General features: G+C 38.8%; 1 protein-coding gene across 16 annotated transcripts in view; it reads right to left on the reverse strand.

Moving 5' to 3' along the window:
- Positions 1-27,284, reverse strand: part of LOC139145446 (glutamate receptor ionotropic, delta-2-like) — a 113,739-nt gene that overhangs the window by 69,536 nt on the left and 16,919 nt on the right. For 5 of the 16 annotated variants that reach the window (XR_011554926.1, XR_011554927.1, XR_011554928.1 and 2 more), the window contains exon 2: positions 7,774-8,044. Coding sequence is in view for 6 of the 16 variants with exons in the window: in XM_070716639.1 (XP_070572740.1) it covers positions 7,774-7,870 (97 nt within the window). In the remaining 10 variants the exon portion in view is untranslated. Of the gene's footprint in view, positions 1-7,773; positions 8,294-27,284 lie in introns of those variants that run through there. The other 11 variants (XR_011554930.1, XR_011554925.1, XR_011554921.1 and 8 more) reach the window with 4 other exon arrangements.

The raw sequence follows: 27,284 nt of genomic DNA on the forward strand, positions 1-27,284 counted from the left end.
GGGAGTGGGTAAAAATAAAGTTTGAGTGCGGGAGGGTAGGTCGAAAAAAATTTAGTGGGAGGGCAAATTATGAACAGCTAATTAATTACCCTCATGACTTAAAATTAGTCAGGTCACATTGCTTGTCATACACAATATATCTTATCATAGTAAGGACTCCTTTAAAAGTGCATTGTTCGCTGGCTGCACCTGATTGCAGCAGGAAGTAAATCTTTGCATGGGTCACTATTATCATTGACAGTAGTCTGTGGTCTTTTCTAAGGTCTACGAACTAATGAGCACAGAATGTTAGTGCTAACTGTGTGTTGCCATAAGAAATGTCAACAAAGGTTACTGTCAATGAGAGTACTGGAAAGACAAAAATATTGTGTTTGGAAAAAATACATAATTTAGGTTTTGTTCAAGTTGTCCTGTCATAATGTTCTTCACAAAACGATGAAAAAAGGCCACACCAAGTTCACAGGCAAATACAGTAATACAAATTGGAAGTTTGTGGGAGAGTGTTAGCAGGCTACGTGTATGTTGGCGATAAGATTTGAGAGAAAATCATCAGTACAGTTCAATCTTGTCTTCATGGTAACTGATTGTTCAAAAGTTTGACTGAAAAATGCCCACTTTCTCAAAGGATAAAATGAAAGTAACCCATTCAAAAGTAAGAATGGAACTGGTTTATAAAGCTTATTCTGACATCGATTTTGATCTGGCAAACATCGTATACAGCTTAGATGTTACGATTGCAAGAAACGTGATTTGTTCAGGGTAAAACTATTACACGCTTACTTTCAAGTTTGATTCTTTCAACTTCATCATTCATGGATTTTCGGAAACTGTTCGTACGGTAGCTTCAAAATTCGTGTCAACGTTTCATGCTCCCGTTATCTTCTTTTTCCAAATTAAGATAAAATATACATCAATACTTGAAATTTTGTATAAATATTTTCATAACAAAAAAATATTAATAAACCAGTCAAGTTATACTTCCCAAATTAGTTACAACATTTCGTGGAATTCTCTTCGCTAAATTAGCTTCGTTTTCAGAGGAATTTTCTAATTTTGTCCACAATCTGTCTTACTCAGAAAATACAGTACGACAGCTTTGACATATGGTTGAAAGCGTTTATGCTAGGTCCTCTCCCAGATGGTAAAACAACAATAGCTTGTTTGTGACATTATGGTAGTTTGCGCCTCGAAAATCAAGGACTAAAATTTTTGCACAAACATTTCATGGAAACTTTCCACATGCAAACCTTCGACCATTATCTTTCAAAAACAAGATTAAAAATTGCAAAATTTGGTACAAGAGAAACAAACTACCCGTTAATTATTGGTATTTGAATTCAAAATGGCCGCCATCCTTGTGTTATCTCTATTGGACAAATAAAATTCCCGATTTCACAAAACAAAGCCGGTGAAAACATTATTACTCCGTAAGCTTCAAAATGAGCCCCACAAATGGTCGGCAAATCGAATATTGTAAAGGTTTGAGAGTCCAAATACCTGTCTCCGAGGCGCTTTCTTCCTTAAGGTAGATCGCCCCTCGGGGACAAATATTCGGACTCTAAAACTTTTACAATTCTTTTCTGATATACCACTTGTGGAGGCTCATTTTGAAGCTCTTGGAGAAAGAAAAAAACTTTAAAGAAAAACCTTAACCAGCTTAGTGTTTTGGAAATTTTGCTTTTATTTCCTCCGTAGCGTTAACACCGGGATGGCAACCATTTTGAATTTCAAATATCGGTAAAACTCGGGTAATTCTAAAGTTTCTCTAGTATTAAAATTTGCACGGTGACCCCCTTAGTTTTATTCTTGATTTTGAAAGAGAATTGCTGAAAGATTACTCGAGGAAAGTTTGAGCAAAAGTCTAAGTCTTTCACTTTCGAGACGCGATTACCTTTATGTACATGTATAAATTTGTGCATAGTTACTTGGCTGGTACTTGGTTAAGCTTAGAGCCTTGTGATTGTACCATAATTAGTCGACAATAAGCAAGTCATACTCATTTACATGTTTACAAAAGGAATATGACCTTCACGCTCATAATTTTGGTATCTATTGCAAATAGTTCGTGATATTTGGGCCTTGTGAAATTTAACCGAGGTTTCTGTACACAAACAAGTCATGCATACTTGACCAATGTTTGCATGTGACCTCACCACACATATGCGCATATCTCATTCCAGGTTCCTATAGGGCTTTGCGGAATTTATAATTAAGGGGCTGACAATACTCGATACAAACAAGTCATACACATGTCAGGGCTTGCACCAGTTCAGGCCAAATATAGAATACAGTGCTCTTGACATTATTTTAGTGTCTCGTCATTGTTAGAGAATTCATAAAATGTGTATGCGGAGAAAAATAACCTACACAGGACACAGTCTTGTTTTTTTTGTAATGGATACAGGCTTGTTTCAATATGTGTTTTCCGAGATATCAAAAATACACAAAGCCTTCAATCTGCTGTTTACTAATTATTAACGCACTGTTTCGCGTGAACGAAGGTTTTGCACTGGTTCAAAGTGTCCCGTGAATTATCAGAAAAGTGTGCAAATTAGATGTTAGAAACTTGAGAATTTCAGAGGATGGGTCACATTGTTCATGTATATGCCCTAATGCAAGCGGTCATGCCCAGGTCTAAATTCCTAATTCCAAATTTCTTTTAGAGTCATTATGGCACAAATGACATGACACGCTGAACAAACCGTTTATACACCGTGTTCTCGTTTCCATATTTCATATCCGCTTCCTAAAGTACCGCTTTTTTCGCTGCATGCACTGTCATGATAGCAGTCGTCGTAAATCAAGCGGCTTGTTCTTTAATTCCACGTGTTCCTATACAATGTTTTTTACTGCCGCATGCGAAAATGCAAGCTGAAAAAATAGTGCTTTATATAGTCTTTACCCCCTTCAACAGTCTGACAAGCTAAAACATATTTCATGTCTGTCTCGTCAACTTCATGATATACTTTTAATAGCTACGGCAAAATAACCCGCTCACTGACAAAGATAGTAATGAAAATTTGTCAATACTAGGGGAGAGCGTGCTGTTCTATGCAACCATATGAGTCGTATGTGCTTCGAAAATCTGTGGTGCGTAAAACAGCAAAAATAACGTGATTTTACATGAAAGATATCCCTTTTCTTGAATTTCGTTTCTTCCCTTGATTTTAGTGATTAGAAAGAAGAAGCATCACCAAATCATTAAAACTCAATGTAGACAAGACTAGCAAACTACAAGTCGTTTCATGACAAGTAATGAAAATTAAGGTATTTCAATACGTGTGTCATTTTACTATTGTAATGACAAGAAGCCCTTGTTAAAAGTCCTACGTCTCTAAGCAGAGTTAAATAAATCCCGAAGCAGTATAAACCCTAACGCACAGAGAATAAAAAAACGACATCTGTTGACAGGTTATATTTTTAATAAAGGGACAAAGTCGGCTATATTTCATGAATTTTGTTTGATACGAGACACTACGTATATCGTTTGAAATGTGAAAGATACTGAATGAATAGGTGACCATGCATATATTCGACCCTGGTTTGAGACACGATTCATGAAACCATCGCAAAAATAAATTAATGGTCATGACCATTAATTCATTTATGCGATGGTTTCATTTAATTTGTCGAAAACCGGGGTTAACTATACACATAGTCACCTATTCATTCAGTATCTTTCAACATGTCAAACAATATAAGTAGTATCTCGTGTCAAACAAAAATCATGAAAAATGGCCCACTTTGTCCCTTTAACTGTTTTAGCAAACGTTGTTTCTTTCACTTACAATGCGACTACTTTTAAATATTTTATCGACAAAATTGTGTTCAAATCCAATTTTCCATTACAGGTTTAACAGCTCTGCACAAAAAAAGTCATGGCTTAATTAATTTTGTCAAATGTATATGATGTCTTTTATTTGCAGTTCATATCGAAAGTTTAACATACATCCGATCACAAATCGGAAGTGAAAGAGTACTACATAATTTTCAGTGGCTTTAAAAGAGGTCGCAAGCAATTAGTCCCATCTCATCATTTTCCACTTATTCAGAAATCGATCACAAGGAACGATTGTAGCATGGTCAGGGACAATTATTCTAAGTATCTATAATCTTACTATATCGTATTGAATTTTTAACAATTTGTAATTATCGAGTACAGCTTCCACTGGACCATGTCACATGGTAAACACCTATTGCCTGGTCATTAGGGCTATAGCGCCCGTCTATTACCCCGAGGGGCCGTGTGTTACCAGAAACACATCGCTATTCCCCCGAGGCCGTAGGTCGAGGGGTATAGCGATGTGTTTCTGGTAACGCACGGCCACGAGGGGTAATAGACGAGCGCTATAGCCCGAATAAAGACCAGGCTATAGGTGTTTTATAACACACCACATGCTCATGTTGTATTGTTATATAGCTTTTAATGTGTTTTAATATTTTGCACCGCAACAATCCATTGTGACAAGTTTACTGGGCGATGTTTCCACAGCGGTTTCAGTTGTACGTGGTACCACTTTCTTTCAAAAAATATTCTAAGCATACCTAGCGACATCCTTAGTTGCACTTTAATCTTTTACGTCGATGAGCTGTTCAAGTTCCTACGCTGTTGGAATGTTGGAAAATGTTGGAAAATCTGTTTTAGAGAATGTGTCGTTACCTATCCCGGACGCACATCACGTTCCAGTCATCCGCCATTGTTGCAAAGCTGCAGACGACACTACGGTCATGTGACTGGGCACTTTTCCAAATTTGGTCAGAACTATTTCCCTAGGGAAATAGCTTTTCAAAAAATACCCTCTGACGTCACTTTTGTCGATCCGATGGGGACTAGATGTATCTATTTTCTCGTCACGTGACGTATTCTGGCGAATCGCGAAACGGAATGAGCATGTGGCGTGTTATAATATGTATTGTAACACACCTCATCCGCAGTCTGTGTTCTAATTCGCCAATTGACAGTCACGTGGGATGCGTACTTTTTGTGCTGATCCACGTAAACGACGTCATCAGGCATCATTTGTCGGAACTGTTGCCTGCCAGGCATCAGTTCCGAAAAATGATGCCGCTGACGTCAAAAAAACATTGGCGCATGCGCGAACTGGAATGTAAACAAAGATGCCGTCTGCGGACAAGCGAAACGATAGTCGAGAAATTTCTCGGTTTATCCTACTTTCTGAAGAAGAACTGAATGCTCTGGTTTCAAAACAAGGACTCGAAACGAACGAAGACGATAATCAAAGGTGCATGAACGTTTTGCAGAAGTATTGCGACCCTGTCGGCAAAACCTTTTCTTGCTGAACCACTCCAACATATTACATCATGCAACAACTTTTGTGTATGGTACGTGCTTATGTATGACTACGGATGAGGTGTGTTACAAAACACATATTGACTGGCCATTAGGGCAACAACATACGTCTTAACCCCTCGGGCCTGTGAGTCACCCCCAAAAACAGACTGTTTCCCTCGGCTACGGCCTCGGGAAACAGTCTGTTTTTGGGGTGACTCACAGTCCCTCGGGGTACAGACGTATGCTGTTGCCCTCATGGCCAGTCAATATGACTCACAGTCCCTCGGGGTACAGACGTATGCTGTTGCCCTCATGGCCAGTCAATATGTGTATACTGTTTTCCAAATAATTCAAACTAGTTTTAAATAGTGCTGTTCAATGACGGGTTCTAGTCGAGCTTTCATAAAACAAGATCATATAGACCGACAATGTGACATAGAAGGGAAATAACACTCTCTGTTTGTATTTATGTGAGTAAGGCTGTGTTTTTGCATAGACAGGCGACTAACCACACACACATATATTCACACATATATTATAGGGCATATACCTGTTCCAAAGAGAATCAATTAGGAATCCCACTCCTTATACTTCAATTCGTCATGTCTTTACTGAGTGTCAAACTTTGGTTTACGTAATTCGAGTGGGGCATCTAAAATCATCAGTATATAACAACCTATTGACAATTGTAACTTTTTGTCGCGCGCACATGAAAATGGTAAGCTACATGTGTGGATATTTATGAGTTGTGATGACGTCGGCAAGGCATATTCTGAGGCCGAAGAAAAAAATGTGCTGTTCCGATAACCCGACCTACGCTATTTTTTACCTGCCGACCCTAAACTTTTTAGAGCTACGTAAACATGGAAGTAAAACTAAAGACAGAAAATACCCGTAAAATCACGCGTTCGTTACCTCGCATTTGATTTTTGCTTGAACGAGGATGTCTTTTGTGTTTTTATTCCTTTTATATGTATGATACGTTTCTGGAAATGTTGTGGTCAGTGTTTGATCGCCCTGAACCCCTGAAAATGCATATTTGAAAATAAAAATATTTCGGAAAAAAATCCCCGCCGACCTACATACCCTATTTTTAAAAACCATGTTGTCGGAACAGCGCAATTTATTTGTTTGGCCTGATCTGTGGCTCACAGGTATTTTGGAATAGATCGTCGTATATCTGTCTGCATGGTTAGCCGTACTTTGTCTCCCTATTCAAACATTTCCTATCTTGGATTGACCTCTCATAAAGCATGTCACAACCACAGATGTGCATGTAACTGGGCCAACTGCTATATCCACGCTTGCTGCCTTTTGTCCGTTGCTGTGTCCTAAAATGCGAGTCTCCTTATTTTTTTAAAGTTGTCGCATTACCAGTTCAAAAATATCGAAAGCGGGAAAGTGATAAACTTGCACACCTGTGCAGTACACGTTCGAGGCGTATGTGCATCCTATGTTACTGAAATTCTGGTCGTAAAGCGAGAACCGATTCCGTCAATGACTAGGAACTTATTTCGCTACGCAGGAATCCTGCTGGTAGTCTGTGAACCATGCAAGACTATTACCATTTTGTCTTTGTTTAAAATCCTTTTGTTGTGTGTCAAACGCTATCGATGCGGCCGATACCTCGAACTTGTGCCCTTTGAGAATCCAGTATCGCAACACGATCGCAGTCAAGAATAATATAGTCAAACAGCTAAACAAACGTTGACTTTTTTCAACCTTTTTAATTAAAACTCAGCAAACTGTGATTTAGTATAGACCCGCCGGGGTATACAATTCAAAAGTCTCCGGACATTTGCATGCAAAAGCCTAAGCTTTTCTTCAAACTTCTCGGTGAAACGGTTGAGAAGTTCTGCGACGAAACCACCGTTGGTGCCAAAGAAGGCTAACTACACCATTTAAGGTAGTTGGCGACTTCAAATTTAAACGCTTTAACTTTTGCTCAAATTTTCCGTAAGGAAACTTGAAATTTTTCCTTTCGAAATCAAGAATGAAAATCAGGGGTAATAGTGCAAAATTCTGTACGAACGAGACAAATAACCTGATATGTACCGACTCTTGAATTTTTAATGGCCGCCACAACTGTGTTAAGTCTAAGGGGAAAAATTAAATTTTCGAATTTTCGCAAAAATAATCTTAAGCCAATGAAAGTAGTCATTCTATGAGCTTCAAAAAGGCCCCCAGCAAGTGGTTGACCAAAGAAGTATTGTTAAAGTGCCAGGGTCCGAATTTATGTCCACGAGGCGCATTCTACCTGAAAGGTTTGTAGCTAACACTACGCACCGGTAATGAAAACCCTTATCACCGCACTACAGACGTAAATGGAACGCTCCTGACACAAATACACAAAGGGAAGTTTAAAGAAGAGCGGAACACAAACATTATACGGGAAACAACAATATGGATTACGTTACGCAGACAATAGCACTTTCACATAGCATTGCGCTGAAAATGAAAATAAAAACGATTTTGCTCACCTACGCGCACGACTGTGGCTTGTGGCTGGATACTCCCGACGAACTCCGAAAGAAATTCTTGCAGTAATACTATACATACTATGTACGAGAGGTCCATGACTGTACAACTGCTTCATAAGTCAGCAACTGCCAGGTATATCTTCAAATGTCTTTTGGGTGGTGCGTCAACTAAACTAGTGGACCCGTGGTAGTCGGAACAACACACACATACAGACTGTCGCCGTCAGGATGTCCCTTGGTTGGCCAGTCCCGCTATCAACATCACAACCTGCTGACACGATGAAAATTTCGGAAAGCGCAAATTAAAAAACTCATTTCCCCGCAGCGAAGGCTCCTACGCCCCCGTGAACGTGTTCGGCAGTCAAAGCTGAATGGAAAAGAGCGTGGTGATTCCAGCACAGATAATCGATATAACTCATTTGTAGCAACAAAAGCGCTAAAATTTCTATATGCTGGCAGAAAATTCACCGTTATGGTTCAAGCGTTCGCATACACGATTATGCGGATTTTGCTCGACAACACTCGAGGTACATGTACGCGCGCATGCGTACAAGTCAGAATTTGACAAGAAAAAAAAAAGCTTGAAGCCCGATGAACAAATGTGTAGTGCTAGATTGGGCCTCACAGATTGCAAAATGAGGTCTCAAAAAGTTATCATATCAAACAGCCTGCACCAACATACTAGCATATAATGTTATAATCCATTTAGCACAAAATTATTCCTATGTACATGTACAGTATATATCATATACATACGACGTACACAAACAAACAATATTCACATGTCGTTTTCATCGCCACTTTGAAGCATCGTTTTTATTTTTCAATTGTATTTGCAAACTTATCGTCTATCTGTTTCATGCATGATGGTGATTCGTCTTTCTTTATATCCACGCAAGCTCGTTAAACGTGTTTGAACCGAAGCAGGTTATCTAAACATATTTTATTGTATCTTAAGGAGATTAGCCGAGATGAAATAGACCAGACACCATGTCGTCAAACGTGATGCAGTTGCTGTCAGTATCCCCGCAAAGTTTCTACCGAACACTCATATTCGACATTTTACGTTAGAAAATACCTCAACAATAGATAGTCCAAGTGTAAAAGATACGAGGCGATATGATTTTTCCTTTGGAGAGATCGAGATACGCGTTACGGCGTACATCTACCTTAAGGTTACCCGAAGCCAAGCTACAGGAGCAAGGAATTATAGCCATATGTGTGACGTCATATATTATTTCGGGTACTTTGCCAGCGCCAACATATCGAATGTACGTGAAAGAATCACTTGCTGCAAATGCCTTCGATTTTTCTTGCAATATTCAAAATAGATTCAACGAGAAGTAATTGTTTTTATGGAGAGCAACGACATCGACTGTTGTCGTCAACAATATCAGACGTTCGTCGCTGTTGCTGTCGAAAGTTAGACGAGAAGCCCGAGCACTTGAACAATAAATCGGATGTGGAGGGTCCCCACTCACGAGCTATACATGTATTTTGTGCATGTGGAGCTTCTGAAGCGCCATCTTCAGGTCGATACTCCAATGAGCGAACACGGGCGCCATCACAATTTCATATGCAATAAAAAGGCATAGTCACTAATATGATTGTTCACATGTTTACGCTATCACAGGGATAGACTTTTAGACAGTTCCATCGTTCCTTCTTTGCCAATACCGACTGATGTGCCCTACAATAGGTACAAATTGTATACGCTTTTCCTCACAACTGAGAGCCGAGGGCGCGAGCTTGTACCCGACGAAATGGTCAACCTATAAAGACTTATCACTGTATCACTGTTAGGGGCCGTGGATAACTAAAGCACATGCGCATGGTAAACGCAACTAATTGTGTTTGGCCTCAACCCCCTCCCCCTTCCAAAACGAAAGTTTATAGAAGTGCGAAAATCCAACCAAGCCTCATTCTGAATCAGCATACCTACAGTCAGTAATTATGTCGCTATGGAGTCAGGTATACGCATACTATCTCTGAAATCAATCTTTTTTTTTGTTCAGCGCCAATTTGACAATGACGCAACCGATGAATGAAATAACTAAATTGAAACAGTGTATCAAAAACACTATTAGCGATACATTAAAACGTGAAGCAAGATGTTGCGATATATATAAAACATGTAGTGTGATTTTTGCGCACGGTAATCGAATTACAGCCAAACCCTCTTCCCCTCCTCCTAAACGGGGAAGTTGCGTTTGCGTGAGTGTTTTAATTATCCACGGCCCCTTACACAAGCGAAGCTATGGCCGCAACAACACCATGCAGCAGTTGTCGACACTCTATTACAACGAATGTTAGTGCTTTCGTACATCTTGGAAGGAAAATAAATTCCTTTCTGTATTCTGCATGCCTTTACTAAACTCGTATCCCTGAAATTAAATGAGATTCTGTGTCTAATAATAACAGCGCTAACATATGGCAGAGTAAGGGTTTGAACTGCCAATTTGATATTTGCAATATTTTATATGTACTGTTTGATACATAGAAACATACATAACACATACATACATACATACATACATACATACATACATACATACATACATACATACATACATACATACATACATACATACATACATACATACATACTTGCTAATCAATCAAATCGATTTCAAAAGTGTTGTCGGAAAACAGTTTTAATTTAATCGTCGTACTTACGACCTATATACTACAAGAAATTGTACGATTATCCGATTTTAAAATGTAAGTATGCTATTGAAAAGGTTGAAAGCCAGTTGAATTTTGACTGTCTGATAATCGCGTGAATGCATGACTCAAGTAACAAACACCCTGTGTGGCGATGTTGTTCCTTCGGGCTGATTTACGTCGAGGTAGCTCTGTGAAACGCGCTGGGTTGGTACTGAGAGCGATATCGGCGTAGCTATTGGATACCGGCATGGCGTCGATTGAGTAATTGATGATATCAGTCACCCTTGTCAATCAACTGCATACAGGAAATAAGATTACGGCTAACTTAGTGCCAGATTTAATTCCAATAACTGAAGAGATATTGCCGTCCTGAATTGCACTCGGCTTGAGTTTTCGCGCTGTTAGATCAGTTGATAGCAAAAACCCCTACCACGTCTTTTCATAACATTGTCCGATTACTTCGCCTTATTATGTGTACAACATCCGTTAGCTACGGCAGGTATAATATTGGCTGTGAGCTCTTTATAAGTCCTTTATTACTCATGAAATATTAATCCACAGAGAAATGGGATCAACACTTGCCACCTTTTCACCATTTGTTGTGTTCAGAGACAAATGATTTGTGGTGAACCGAGCACACTTTGATTCGTCAGTGAAATGCGTCGTGCTCAAGGTATTACACACCTCGTAATGAAAGTGTCATAAACCCTTCCTCATAGTTTGCTCGAGGAACCTTCAAATACGATCTTTGGCAATCATGAATGCAATTTATGTGTCCACGCAAAGGCTTTGATTTGAGAAACAAAGTGCCTAAATTTCATCAAATAAGGACTCTTTCTATGCCGGGAAATCTGAGGACACAGTTGTACCAGGCAGAACGTGGGCAAAAAGATAGTCCACAATGTTTTGCTAGTTTCTACTTTATTTAAGTGGGGCAGCTATTTTATTTAAGTAGCTCACGTGTGTAAACACGTGGGCTATTGTCATAGCGATGTCTGTCTGTCTGTCCGTGTGTGTGTGTGTGTGTGTGTGTGTGTGTGTTAGTGTGTGTGTGTGTGTGTGTCTGTCTGTCTGTTTACACGATAACTCAAAAACGCCTGAACGGATTCAAGTCAGATTCGGTACACAGGTACCATATGCTACTTGCAAGAACTGATTAGATTTTGGTTAGTGTGGCTTGCATATTAATGAAGTAAGCAATATCGTTTTTTCCGTACAATGGTTTCCCTATGGAGACGGTAATGACAGTGTAGACATATATCAAGAAATACTGCACAAAATTTCATGAAACTTATCACAGATGACAATCTCAGAACATTATGATGGTACTGTGAGTGTCATGTCAATTACCTTCTCATTTGCATATTTAATGAACTTTTGTTATTAGTGAGATAACTCTGAAATTCCTGTACCAAACTTGATGATACTTGCAACAAATATTGATCTGATATATATCTAATTATACTTTGAAGCATTGGGCAGTGTCAAGTTAATAAATAGGTCATTTGCATATTTTATGAAGTTTTGTAATTAGTCATATAACTCCAATATAACTTGACCAAATGTGATGAAATCTGCTGCAGATACTGATCCGACCGATATCTAACTGTAGTGTAAAGCATTAAGTAGTGTGAAATTAATTAAGGGTTCATTTGCATATTTAATGAAATTTGTAATTAGGTATATAACTCTGAAATTACGGCACCCAAGTCTTTGAAATTGGGTACAGATATTGTTTTGATAAATATCTAATTGTACTGAGAAGCATTTGGCAGTGTCAAGTTAACAAATAGGTCATTTGCATATTTTATGAAGTTTTGTAATTAGTGATATAACTCCAAAATAACTGCACCAAATGTGATGAAATCTGCTGCAGATACTGATCCGAGAGATATCTAATTGTGGTGTAGAGCATTTACTTGTGTGAAGTTAATTAAGGGTTTATTTGCATATTTAATGAACTTTGTAATTAGTGATATTACTATAAAATTACAGCGTTAAATTTGATGAAACTTGCTACAGATGTTGATCTGATAAATATCCAATTGTACTGAGAAGCATTGAACAGTGTCAAGGTAATAATTAGCTCATTTGCATATTTCATGAAGTTTTATAATTAGTCATATAACTCCGAAATAACTGCATCAAATGTGATGAAAACTGCTGCATATACTGATCTGACAGATATCTAACTGTGTTGTAAAGCATTAGTAGAGTAAAGTTAATTAAGGGTTCATTTGCATATTTATAAACTTTGTAATTAGGTATATAACTCTGAAATTACGGCACCAAATTTTGTGAAACGTGCTACAGATATTGATTTGATAAATATTCAATTGTGCTATGAATCATTGAATAGTGTCAAGTTAATTTAGGGATTATTTGCATATTAATGAACCTTGTAATTAGTGACATTACTCTAAAATTACAGCATTAAATTAAATGAAACGTGCTACAAATGTTGATCTGATGGATATCTAATTGTCCCATGAAGCATTGAGCAGTGTCAAGTTAATGAACAGCTCATTTGCATATTAAATAAAGTTATGTAATCAGTGATTAAAATCTGAGAGTACTGTGCAATGTTGAAAAAACCTGCTTCATATAGCGATAACATATATCTTATTGTTCTGTGAAGCGCACTACTATTAATGAACCTGTTGTAAAACACGTGAGCATATTCAGCTCATATCTGGTATTTAAGTGGGGCAGCTATGTTTAGTTCGCTGCATTACCTGGTGGGTGTACTTTAAACGTACACAGCCCGAGGTTGTATCAATGTTATCACATTTCCCGGAGTCTTGACATGGGACTGGAATAGCCTCTAACGTAAATACCTTCTGAATATTCAGATTTACATTCTTGAAGTCTACTTTCAACAATTTCACCGGATATAGGAAATGGTTTGATCACCGCGAGTGACTTGCAGAAATCGAAATTGGGTCACACATACATGTAAATAGCCCGCATGTTCATGTAGTTTATACAGTTGCATTAATATTCATGTAGATAACATTTATGATATGCTGATATCCTCAGCTCATGGTAACTGCGTGAGACTCTAATTTCACTTGCCTTGTACACTGGGTTACTGTCTATGATGCCGATGTTTTCATGTATATGCACATCAGTGTAAATAAGTCTACCTCAGAGAAAATAGGCGTATCCTCCGGGACACTTAAAGGGATACAGTCGTCGGAACTGCGCTCAAAGGTCGTATGGGATCTATAAAGCCAATGTAAACACTATATCCAAGGTACGATGTTGATATATGAAAGTTAAAACACGTGTATCATAATCTACATTGCATAAAAAGTGCAGCTATGATGGTGGGGTGCCTGTAGATATCGTGCACGAAATACATTGTCTGTAAACAAGAAACTCGCACAGGCGCAGTTCCGAAGACTGTTTCCCTTTAAAGAGTGTAGAAACCAATGTCAGTTGGGCTCTCATCAATGAAACTTTACACCAACTTTATGCAGCAACGTGAGATTTGAAAGCGTCATTATGATTCGTCAACTGAGTTCCTTCGCAAAAACTCGCACACACTGTAGTACTGACAATATAGCAACATTTTCGAAGACTGCACGAAAGTGATGAATACACAATCCGTCAACTTTGAATGTTCCACCATTTCCCGTCTTACCTGACTTGCTCTATCCATTACAACAAAAATCAAACAAACACCTATAAAATTGAACTACGACATGCATATCAGGATAACGATCGCATTGCAGATTGTTCCTCAGTTTCCATGGCAACCCGATAAATGCCCTTCGTCAAAAGACCACGATTGAATTCGTATTCGTCTCTTTTCGAAAATAGAGCTTTCTTACAGACGATGCCGACGGTTTTTGGTTCCGAGCAAATGGACCAAGATACACAACTGAGAAGCCGAAAGTCTTGCTTTTTAGATCCAGATTGATTATTTGATTCTGACCAGAATCTGCAATCTTGGAATACAGCTTTGACTCGGGGACCTTTCAAGATTATCGCAAAAGATTATTAATCCGAAATTCGTTGGTTTTTGGGGAGCGAGTGTGAACTCAATCAGTGACCTTTCCATTTTATGACTTATTTTTATGACCAAAAAGGCCTGTAAGCTTTAATGAAAATTGCACTCAACTTTAAAGTGAACACTTAATTTCCAGTTTCACTCACTTTTCCCTACCCACCTTTTTCACTGGAGCATACCAATTTCATTGCTCGCGAATGCAGACTTAATGACAGTAACTCCAAAACAACCTTAATGTGGAAAGATTTTCCGATGACTTGATTCAGGCTTTTGTTAACAGTTGAATGCTCTTCGATAGCTGAAACAACAGCAGTTACAGATAGTGCCCAGTAGGACATAAAAACCTCCCAGTTTTCCTTAGGGTAGTATGCGCCTCGAAAGTGAAAGACAAACTTTTGCTCGAACATTCCTCAGGGCAATTTTCCCGTGCCCTTACCATATCGATGAATATAGATCAGGGGTAACCGCGTAAATTTTATAACTTCTACTAGGGAAACAATTACCTAACGTTTACTGATATTTGGAATTCAAAATGGCTGCCACCCCTTTATTAACTTAAGAATAAGCAGGTGAAAACTTTATTTACTCCAACGGACTTCAAAATGAGCCCCCTCTCCGTAAGTGGTAGACCTCAAAAGCATTGTTTCAGTGTAAAACTTTGAGAGTCAGAATATATCTGTCCCCCGGGTGCGTTCTACCTTTAGTATCAAGGGGTGTTTGGTGTCGACGAACAAATCTACTTTGCTGAAGCTATGAAACATTCTGAGTCGGCGTCTTATATACGGTAAAATAGTACGGGCGTTTACTAGTTTGTTCGAAGAGAAGGAAGTGACCGACGACTGTGCATTCGTGCGCACATAAAAGAGTAAACGCTACAACTTGCACTAAGAACTCATGTTAGATTTTCCAGGAAAAGTTATAATCTCCAGAGAGGAGGTGTAGGTATTCGGTTAGGGGGAATTAGTTCGCCGTTAGTTATTTCGTTATCAGGTCTGACTCTCAACGAACATTCTCTGAATTAACCTATAGATTGTGGGGTTATGGCTTGAAAGGATGGCTAATGTACTTCTAGTGTATAGGCCTAAGGCTGATTTAACAATTATTCCTGCCACTAAAAATTCACAGTGTCCAGAAAGCAGGCTGAAGATGTTGGTATACACACATGATCTGCTTCCAGTACTTGGCTGTTCGGAAAACCGAGGAGTGACTAGATTGAAGCAAGCATGGATACAAAATACACGGAGAATCACATTGACAGTGTATCCTTCTAACTTCTAATCCACACTGTCTTCGCTGTTACAAGCGTCTAGCCTCGCTGTCGCTTGTCAGCTTTAATTGAAATTTTCTGAATTGGCACTACCTGGGTTTTAAGGGGTTGGCAGTGCGTCACCAATTCAAATCGATCTGCGCTTTGTTGTGGTACGAGAGAGTGACAATCAAAGACGGTTCGCAATACAAACGTCGAGTGCTTGGCTTTAATCAAACTCTGGCTAAAAACCGGTGTGATTGGTTGTTGTAAGGAATAATGCAGTATAAATGAAATGAGAATGACTATAGGGGACAGGACAGTCTAAATATGGATATTTTCACGTCAGGGCATAACCATAGGACAAGGATTAACTCGGAGTAACAATTGATTTTACCGATGTTAATCACCAAATAGCCCCTACATTGCCGTACATGTTTATTCCGTCATTGCAAATCATGGATTTGAAATCAGTGTATTCAGGGACGGACCACTAGAATTTTGGAGGGGGGATAAAAATAGGACTCGCTATTTCTTTCGTAATCTTGACACTTTCCTTGGAGTATACATAAATTGCAACATTCGTCTGCGAATGGTACAGTTTCAGCCTACTACCGTGTATATATCTGTTTGTAAAAGTATCAGAGCTGCAATGATTTTTTCCCCGACCATCTTCTTCCAAAGATCTAAAGATAGATCCGTGACGCTCAGTCTGCTGCTGAGATTATCAGCGCCCCCATGCGAGGCAAGGACACAAGCTTTTTCGTCGAGAGAGATTGCCTTTTTTTACCTGTTGCCTCCGACTTGCTTTCGTCCTACAGTCCCTCGCAATAAAGTGTTCAAATTGAGAAAGGAAGTTGTAGACTCATCAATGAGTATGTTCGAGATTTCGCACGTTGAAGTAAAATGTTCATGTGTGGGTTAACCAAGACTTCGAAAGGATCGCGGTGTAAGCAAATGACCGCGTGCATAAATGTGCATTTCCACACGCGTTTGTACACGTAGGATTGTTTGCAACGCTATCACGTGATCTAATGGGCGTATTGAGTCTGTTGACCACAGCCTGTACTTTATATTCCGGAGTATAGAACCATTGGCAGGCACTTCCGTGTCTTCCGGTTAATGAATACTTCAGTTTTTAAATTGCGACGCTAAATGTGGATTTCCATATGCCTTCTTTTATAGGAAGTTTGAACAACGTAGGATGAAAATGGCCAATTTAACTGATAAAATGTGGCATGCTCAATTTGACTTATCAATAAGCATGGCAACCGATTATTTGAAAGGAACATTAGCTGACAGTGAAACTAAAAATAATGACTCCAGATAAATGGACCGTTTAGATGCTACAGCCCCTGTGCAAACATCCCTTTACACAAAATTTTTTATGGTTCGACAGAAATGAAAAAGGTAGAGAATGGACTTAAGTCTTTGCAGGCGATGAAAGACTGAAAGCAACTTGAGTCATTGATCTTCTTCTTTGTTGGAATTTGACTTTCGAATCGTAATAGTTCTACTCGATCACGTATAGCAAGAAGGCGGAAGATTATGCAGCAGGGTTGTAAAGCACGGGTCTGTAATTTATGCCTGATTCACAAATTTCCGGGACTCTGACTGTAATTGTGATGCATATGATATACAAAGGTGTACAGAATGTGATAACTGGCTGAATAGTGTACGCTGCCACTTAAAAGGGAGGAAGCTATATGTGGCTTCGCTATACCTATTTATGCACTTTCATTTTTAACATTAACCCGATATTCTTCTGGCATTGACGAATGTTACATACAGAACGATTATAAAATTTCCTGTCGCACTGCCACATTACCGGTGTTAAACTACATATCTCTGTACAGCGGGGGATCCCAGGTTGTTGTCACGGATTGTAATTTACGTGACATTGTAAATTTCCGAGATGACGTGTCAGTCTGGCAGCTGATAAGAAAGAAGGCAGAAATGAAAGGTGTCAAAACATCTTGTCTTTGTGAGTGGATTTGTGTAAGCGTTCGTCGACCGATTATCATGAAAATCACACGTCTACTACTCTACCCGGAGTAGTCACCCATAAACAACGTCACCGCTGCAGAAATACGCTTTCACATAAGGAGGAACAAATGACGATACCGTGAACCTGGCAAGTGGCTTTGCTTACATACGGCGTTTGTCGCGCAAAATTGTTTGCCGCAGCACTTTTCAATGTCAATGTCACACCCCATCTTGCGTGCTTTGTGTAAACAGCCGTTTGAACTCTTAAGTATTCATGTAGAGCAGTTTATTGCGTGTTATTAGAAGTTATTCCAACAACAACGTATCGCAACGGTACCAGAATGTCTTAGCCGAAAATTTTGCTAAAAATGGCCCTTCCTTAGAAAATGACCCAGTAGGCAGACTAGTTAGATGGGATAAAATTTGACCCAAAATTTGACCGAAATAAAATTACCCGGTGGCGCGCGCAGCGCCGGTACCAAATAACCAAAAGTTGAGTTTTTCTTGCACGGCACACCTTTAACACACGCGGATCTCGGCATGTACTACATTACTACACTGTCGCGACAAGCGATATTTTAGTTATCATTCCACGGCAGACACGACACGATATGTTGGCTGCGTGTTGACAAAGTAGTGACGTACTTGTAATGGCCTGCTTTATGGAAATTTCACACACCAAGGCGCAAGCACTGAATGACTCCAGGCTAGCAAGGCTGAGATAATAACGGCTCTTGATAACATGTTCATTTTTTGTTCAATGATAAAAGTAAGATTCCTTATTCTTCTTCCAAAAGTATGTTTGAATATAAAGCATTATAGCCTTGCAAAGAGAATTGATTGTGTATCTTGTTTGTGCAGGTAACCCATCCTGCATTTGTTTCTAATATTTTGGAAAACGATTGAACACATCGATAATTTTGGTACGGTACCTTAAATGCGGATTTAGCCACCTAATCATATTTTCAACATAGCGGATTTCTACAGGTAAAACACATACGATTAGAAACGGAAATCAAATTTAAATTTCAGGTTATACAGGTCCTTGTCCAAAAATGCCTAAAAAGACGAAAAGATGAACGAGTTTAGCTAACTTCACGAACAGAGAACACGTTTTGCCATGAAAACGAATGGTTGTGCGTTAAAAGTATTTATCTGATCTCTATATCCAACTCTTCCATTGGTGAGAAGTCGACTTTTCACTCTCAATGCATTTCAATATCATGCGTTTAGACCGCTTAGCACAAGACAAACGCTATTTAAGGCAGCGGGAATAGGAATAGCAAACAATTAATTGTACGATAATTTGGACATTACACGGGCTAGCATCGTGTGAAAAAGTTCATGGAGAACATCGCCAAATTTATTACGAACATCGACAAATTTAAACACAGACTAAAGTAGATCAATAAGGAACAACTGGGACTATATATCATTAGTTATCTATTATAATCTATCATTAGTGTCTATGGTTTCCCTTACCTATGGTTAATGATGCCCGGATTCTTCGCCATATACCCATGCCTCTGTTTGAGACTTGCGTGTATACACATACGTATATACATATCATGTATATGCATATTTATAAATACAGTGTTCATATATTGTAGAAGTATGGGCTTTATACAATATTTTATGGGCCATTTCTTCGCTCTTACAATATATATATATGAATTGCGGGAGTCACCAATTGATAACTATTAGAAAAGTTCTATGATGTGATCTACTTACATATCATTTTAGTTATTTATAAATGTAACACTATAGATGCACCACATCAAAACAATCTAGTACTGTAACATTAATCTGAAAAATATCTGATGATAGAGTAGACTACCTTAATTGTTCTTAATTGATCAAAGGTCCAGCCGTCATTTGGCAACGTTCTTTAATGAATTTACATGTCTATGTTCTTAATTAATTCGATTGTCACCTGTTTGTCAGCGCGATGTCAAATTAATTGTATAATGTTTTAAGTAATTTGCTTTGTGTTCAACTGTTATAAAAGGTAGAGAATATCTTGAAGAACAGGCTTACATCGATAAATTCATATTTAATGGTACTTCTACAGATGAATTCTAGTTCGGACTGAAGTACAATTGTCAACAATAACATTGGTAAATAAAAAATAAAGGCCGTATTGACAACTTGAACATAAAGCATTAAGAATTTTGCGAGTATATAATAATGGTGTAGACACTTAGTCGAAAACACACTTAACCATATGGCTGCATGACGGATGACTCAAACTCTTGTTGGCTTCTTGTTTGGAAACACTACACACCAAGACCAAGTCAGGCATGGTCCCTGGTTTTCTTAGGAGTTCAAACCGGCAGAGTCACGTGACATTCATTCTTTTGAAGTCTGGTTGTAATCAGCGCAACGTAAGACGCAGTTCATTTTACGTCGATTAGGTGGGATATCGCCTCTGCTAGAGATACCCCAGTTTCTGAGTGACATATGCTATCATTTAGTAGATACGATATCACCAAGTTAGTAATTACATTTGTGATCGATACTAAAAGGAATTTTGGAGAGACTGTCAGGGCAAGTTATTGACACACCTCTGCACGCGTAAGTAAAAGAGAAAGTCATTCCGATCTACATGTCTTCTGGATTTTATCGAAGAAATCCGATATCGATATTTGGGAGATCATGTCCATGCGTGTCTTCTGAAAAGAGTCTTAAAAGACATTGAAACTCTCGGACAGGGCAATATGGCTACTAAAATTGTGCACATCACGTCAAGAAACTGCAGCTGGCGGTTGGTTGATTACTTACGCAATGCACAATTGGACAGTTATGTGTAGCGTTTGCATTTTCGCGACGATCTCTGCGGGCGTTAGATATTCCTCCAACAACATATGGCATAGTCTATTTTGTGTATGCTATGCTAGAGAGTCGACTGCATTTAATATCTAGCCAGCGTCGTGTAAAACAGCACATCAAATCGCTCTTAAGCAAGCTTCAATAACACAGTGGTTGCTTCTGAAGACACAGTACGATGAGCTAAAATGTATTTCAAACAATAAATATTTTAGAGCACCAATTCGTGTTTTAGTGGCATTCAAACGTGATTCATTTGCAGTTAGTTGATCTATGTCAAGCAAAATTGCTGTCAAGGAAGATAGACCTTAGATCGCCGATTTTGATTTTCCTCTAAGAAGCTGCAAACTAATTCAGTCGCAAGCACTTCTTCACCTCAATATGGCTTAGTTGCTTAATGGATGGCAGTTTCCTTAAATATTGTACAAATGTGTTGGAAACAATAGTGTTCTGTTTCTACCCAATGATACATAATCCAGTGACTCAATATGTCACTTACCAGCCGTTAAATTATTTCAAAAAAATAATTTCGCGGATTTGTTGGCTATGCAAGAAAAGAGGAAGAACGATATTAATCTCGCTGACCTAATTTTGTTTTCAGAGTGTAGACTGCCTTGGGGATACCGGCCAGGGAGTCTATTAGATTGTTGAATTATGGCAGATTGCAGAATCATTAGTTATTCGCTGAGCGTACATTTCCTAACGACATTGATCATTGCATTAAATTTCCGGTGTGACAACAGCAAAAAGTTCAAACATACAACATAGAGTCGGGTGCGTTTAATGCATGTATGTATGTATGTATGAGCCCAAGTAGTAAATTCATTGTAAATTCATAGAACAATTTTGTGACATTTATCCCGTTGATACTAAAAGTTTTGTGTACTATTGTCTTTTGTAAAGGGAGTTAGCTGTCGGGCATATTGTTCTGTCTGACATACTGACGACGGAATTTCCTTCCGATGTAACATTCACGCTTTTGGCTCGGTGCGAGTAAAAGGCTTCGCTCACGACACATTTTCAATGCAAGTTTAGCCTAGCGCGGGGTTGGTAACAAAGTAAGTCATCTTCCGATTCCAAAGCCACACATTTCCGAAGTATATATTGACCAGTTTACCGTTTTCCGCCCTGTTCTTTGTCCAGATATATCAGTAAATGATAAAAATAGAGTTACAATTAGCTTTAGGGATATTACTTGGCCCCTAGCTAGTGCAACGCAAGGTCACAGAGGTAGGCATGCATAAAACGCAAGTGGGTTGGCTATTAGGACACAATCATCGCTTAAATAGACTGGCGGCGAAGGAGTATTAAAATGGTCATCACGCGTGCGTTCTACATGTTCCTCTAGTCATCTTTATTGTTAAAGATTGATTATCACACAAAAAAAACGAAATTACAATACCGCGCAATCATCTATTACCACAAGCCCTTCTTGCAAAGGTTCCGCTCTGGAAGTGATATTTGCATTTCTGTAAATGAATATCCGCTATCGATATGATAAGAAGAAAGCCGAATATAATTAATTAAAAGGTTACCAGAAATTTCATCAAAAAATCAGCCGCATAGAGTTGCTTGAAGTAAGCATATTTAATACGTGAAATCATTGCCGACCTTTGCGAATAATACAAGACTGAAGTAATAACATGTTAAAATTAGGTTAATTTAATGTCTCGAAATATTTAAATTGTAATAAAAGACATTTACAAAGTTACATATTAAGCCCTTTTCATCATCCCGTTCTTGTATAATTACCGTGGTGTGTAAACTATTACGTTCCTAGTGCCCTTTACGGTTTAGGTTATTTTGTGTGATGTTGGTAAACATTCGAAAGATTTGGGTACACATGAAGTCTGAGTCAAATTCAAATTATTGTATGACTTGGTTCATTGTATCTTATCCCTTTTCGCTAAAGCCGATCACTCTTCGTATTTCTTCGAGAGAAAGTTTGTCTTATGCTGTATTTTACCATTATGATTCTCGCAAATTATGGTCATGACAATGATCGCGCGGCAATGCATGTTAAAGAAGTGTTTCCGGCTGTTCCAGGATCTGTACAACTAAGGGAGACACGGGACTGGGAAAGGGAGATGCCCAAAAATAATATCCTGCTCATGGAGTTTTGATGGTCTTTGGATGCTTTCCTGAAAAATGAAAATGCAAATAAATAGAAAATTTCCAATCGAATATTACAACCTTTCTCTGGGCCAGACGAAAAGACGTCATAGAAGCGTGGGACAGTAAATACACTTTGGCGCGGAAGACAGCGCGCAGAAAAATTGCGCATTGAGCCTTGCACAAAAAAGTCACCTATCTGTCTGGTCTTCAAGATCACATACTATTTTATTCTTTTTAATTCTCACCATAAGGGATGACACTTTAATCACTTCTGCAAGAGTCTATTTGCCTGCACAACCTGCCATGCCAGTATATACTTAGTTCAAAATACGGTTTGAAATAAACTTGGCATGGGGAGAGGCAAGTGTACAGTCATAATTTCAGTGTATTTTCTAATAAATGGCCAAGGAAAGCTGAAATGTCGTTAACATGATATGAAACTGCCAATGTAGAAGTGATTGCATTTTATTAGTATCGTGTGATGGTTACGATCTAGGAAAGAGTTAAATGCACCAGCATCTGGATGGAAGATGCAGGCGTCTCTGCCCAAAGGATAGACTATGAATCGCAAATGCCATCTTGTCCTACGTTGACATTTGTGTTGTGGACTATGTGTTGAGTTACTTAATGTTCACATAATATGTGAATTTAGCAGATTTATTATGTCATAAACACAACTATCTGGAACTTTCGCAGCACGGAGAGGCCATACAATGGTGAGTAATACAGCACAGTTCTTTGTCCACATTCACGGGGAACTTTCTGCTTTTCAAGTCGTTTTGCCACGTTTTCGCAAGCATTTCACGTCCTCCCACTTAAAGTTGGAACAATGACGTCTTGACGATAGGGTTTCGGATTACTTTTAAAAGGTCTCTTCGTGCTCATGCGACAAAGATCTTTTTGATATTTTTCACAGTGAACGGCGAAACAATTATAATGGGGGAAATGTATTGTAAACGCTTCCAAAGACGGAACACAATTCAATTTTCTTCAGGAAGGTCAAAATCAAAAGCATTCATCAAGGCCAGATTAAACATTAATGGCCATACTTCCTCAAGGGAGATCACGAAATTGTGAACTTAATTGGAGTTATCGCTTTTTCAATTATTTGCAGGTGATTTCTATACTTGAAAAGTATTTCCTGCTTTGTATTTATAACCCTTAAGCTTTGATCCCTGAGCTAAAATGTTCTCCTTTCCAGACAAAAGCATTCAGTCTAGACCTGAGGCCGTGGGATTGATGAATAGAAAAACGAGATTATACAAACGGAAGCCTGCAAAGAGATGAAGGTAGACTAAGGGAGGTATTTAAGTTTCAAAAACCGAACGTCTTTATATATGTATTTTGAGGCTTGCAAATGCTCCATTCCATACAGTGCCCAAAAAATATCACCATTTCGATTATAGTCACGAGAAACATGGAGGGTGTTCTGCGAATCAGAGATACAGTTAACTGACAACGACATTTTAATAGCATCATTTTTTTTTCGCCCCAGCGGAGGCACCGGTTACTGAAATGTCCGGATTACGGTCAAAGTATCTTAACGATGAAGTGAGACACTGAATTAAAATAAGTATCAATGGCAGGATGGGAGACTGCCTGGTGACAGTCAGATTCATAATGAACAGTGTCATAAATTCCGTTGGTGCGATAAGTTGATTCAAAACCATTGCCTTCCACGGTTACCAGCGCCGTTTGATTGCTTAGCTTATTTTCATAAATGCAATTTTATGAGCATTTGGTGAGGGCCACGGTGTCACTACCTGTTGCAGCTGTAGCTTATTCATCTCGATCGAGTAGTTGAATGCACTGTGGGTAAAATTGTATTATATGACCTACCTTTTATGGGCATACATGTATGAGTATTCTTATTGTATCAACGGTCATCAGTTGTTGACGCGTGTCGGATCTTTGACAAGAGTTAATGACTTAACATTTTTGAAACAGCCGAAAGTGTTTACTACCCATCAAAATGTGATAGGTATTCCGTGGGACATTTATATTGACTGAACTGGGTATGCAGAGAATCCGGAAACGTGTTTACGACATCAGGTCTGGTAGTTCCGTATCACAAACTTCCTCAGTGTTTACAGTATGACAAGCTCTAGATTCCGTATCTGATGCCAGGACTATGTCGCTTGATAGAAGAAGGACATCTTTGCAATTATAATGATTAAGGACACGATGGTGTAAAAGGGAGAGCGATTGACAGGCATTCAGAAAGCGGATGAATATTGTGCATATAGACCGAGAAAAATAGGCATACATTGGGGCTGAAAGAAGCGTGTACAAGCAAACAGTCACACGCGAAAGTGCAGATGGACCTTCGCATAAAAGTGATTACTTTGTTCCCATATGAGCGGGGACCGATATTACGACTCCCAAATTATTACAATTCTATCCTAGTCTACCACTTGTGTGGGCTCATTTTAGAAACTTGTATTTTCCCCATAGAGTTAACACAGAGATGGCAGCCATTTTGAATTTCAAATATAAATTGATATCAGGTAATTTGTTTCTCTACCAAAATTTGCTCGGTGACCCCCTGACTGTTATTCTTGATTTAAATTTGATGAGAGATTGGTTGAAATTTTCGTGTACGACCTTAACAGTGTGCAAACGACTAAATGGGCTACATCACTATGCAGCCAGTCAGTGCTGCAGTCAACCAGCAGCCCAGTGACATTTTTTAACTCCTAGTCTGCTCGAACTGAGAACATCAAGTAGCTCGGACCAAATTAACAACTCCTATTTTGTTTGTATGATTTTAACATCATGACTTATCATCTCCAGTTCGTGTTTGTATTAATTGAATAGACGTATGGTGAGCAAACCGTGTCGATAAATCATCAAGTAAAGCGCACAGACGTGAACAGGGCTGACCCCGACAAAAAGTGGTGTCGTGTCTATTGACGGTAACAGTGAGCATAGAAATTGAATGTCAGTCGCTCTACCTCAATAAAACTGAGTTTTATGTCCATGATGAATGAAGTCCATATATTAGTGACTCATTTTAATATCTGCTACGCTGCGTAACTTTGAAAAAACCATAATGTCTCTATCTTTGGTTGACATATTATGTGTATTTTCACATCGCAATATGAAAATGCACAACTGAGAATCTGATGTACAAGTTATGTGGGAACGTCCTCTAGTTTGAGTCCTGGCCATTTCTAATCGCAGCCATGTGTCATGCTGCCTCAAGACAAAAATATCACGTTTTCTTCAAACTCAACAGGACTCTTACATTTTGTGTTCTCAGCTCAAGTATTTTGGGCACTACTTTTTGCACAAAGCCTTTAATGATGTGATGATTCTTTTGCAACGTCACAAACTTACATTGTAACGTGTTTCAAATGGTCATTTCCGCAGGATATCTGCTGCAGACGATAGCGATTCTCTGAGGTTCCCGCGCTGTCCCCTTTGGGAATGACTGCAGTTTTAGACGAAAATTCCCTTCCAAATTCCCATTAAAACTACAATATAATTTCGGTTACTTATGCAATTTAACAAGTCTGATCTTAAACTACAACAGCACGGCAAACTTTTGCATCGACCTTCTCGTTGACTTTCGTCTCCGACCTGTCATTTCCCGCACGCGATTGTATCAATCACGTCCAGACGCCATTATCACTTTCTGCCATCTGCGACCAACTGATGACGTCACAGTCCTCTTACAAAGTTTCCTTTCTAAAAAACAGTCCAGGTTTCGCCAAGTGTAAAACTCTAGCGATTTTCCAAATCACTGCGGATAAATAATTTGACTGCGGTGTGAAAACAGCTCCAGCATGTTTCAAAATCCCGGAACCACTCAGCAAAATTCATACTATTCTGCGCAGACGATATTCCGACAAAACGTCTGAGTGGAACACCTGCACAAACAACATGGCGCCGAGATAGTCTGTCTTTTTCACTTCGAAAACGCCAATGCCCTTTACAATTTACGTGTACTTGAGTTATTTCCAATGATTTTTTTCGATTCTTTTCGAGTCACTTCGTATCTGAATATTCGTACAACCAAATCTATATAAAAACGACGGTAGACTGTAGTGTAAACATGTTCGTGCTAGAGCATTTGTGTCAGGACATACACTTAATACGGATATTCTGAACAAAACATCAATACATATAGCTCGTTTAGAATATATCACTGACCGAAACGAACCTAACAGTTTGATTATTAATTATTACGCACATAGTAGAAGGTAATAAGTGGAGTGTTTGCAATCATGGTAAAATATCACGAAAGTTACCATTTTCGAGCAGTACTTGTTCCCTTCTAGACTGATTCAATTTGAGTGGCGAAAAACTTCAAATGAAAATGATAAACGGTAGCCTCAGCATTCGGCAGTTCATAAATTTACAACCTGCAATAAATAGCTCGTCATCTCGAAGACCTGTTTCTTGAGTGTGCCCTATATTTATTGCGTGTTTCTCAAGAGGTCGTAAAATGGCATCTGGTCGTAGATGGATTGGTGCATACTAATCAGCGGATGAATAAGAGAAAATGCCTCCGTAATTGACTGCACGACAGGCCCATATTAACCTCTTCGTGGCAAACTCGTTTATTGCTTTTTTACAATGGCGAGCAATATGTTCTTTTCATTAGTTCGTACTGTGTGTTTTACACTTAGGAACCTGTCACTGTCATAAGCG

This window comes from Ptychodera flava, chromosome 12 (genome assembly GCF_041260155.1).
Source record: "Ptychodera flava strain L36383 chromosome 12, AS_Pfla_20210202, whole genome shotgun sequence".
In the NCBI taxonomy this organism is placed as follows: domain Eukaryota; kingdom Metazoa; phylum Hemichordata; class Enteropneusta; family Ptychoderidae; genus Ptychodera; species Ptychodera flava.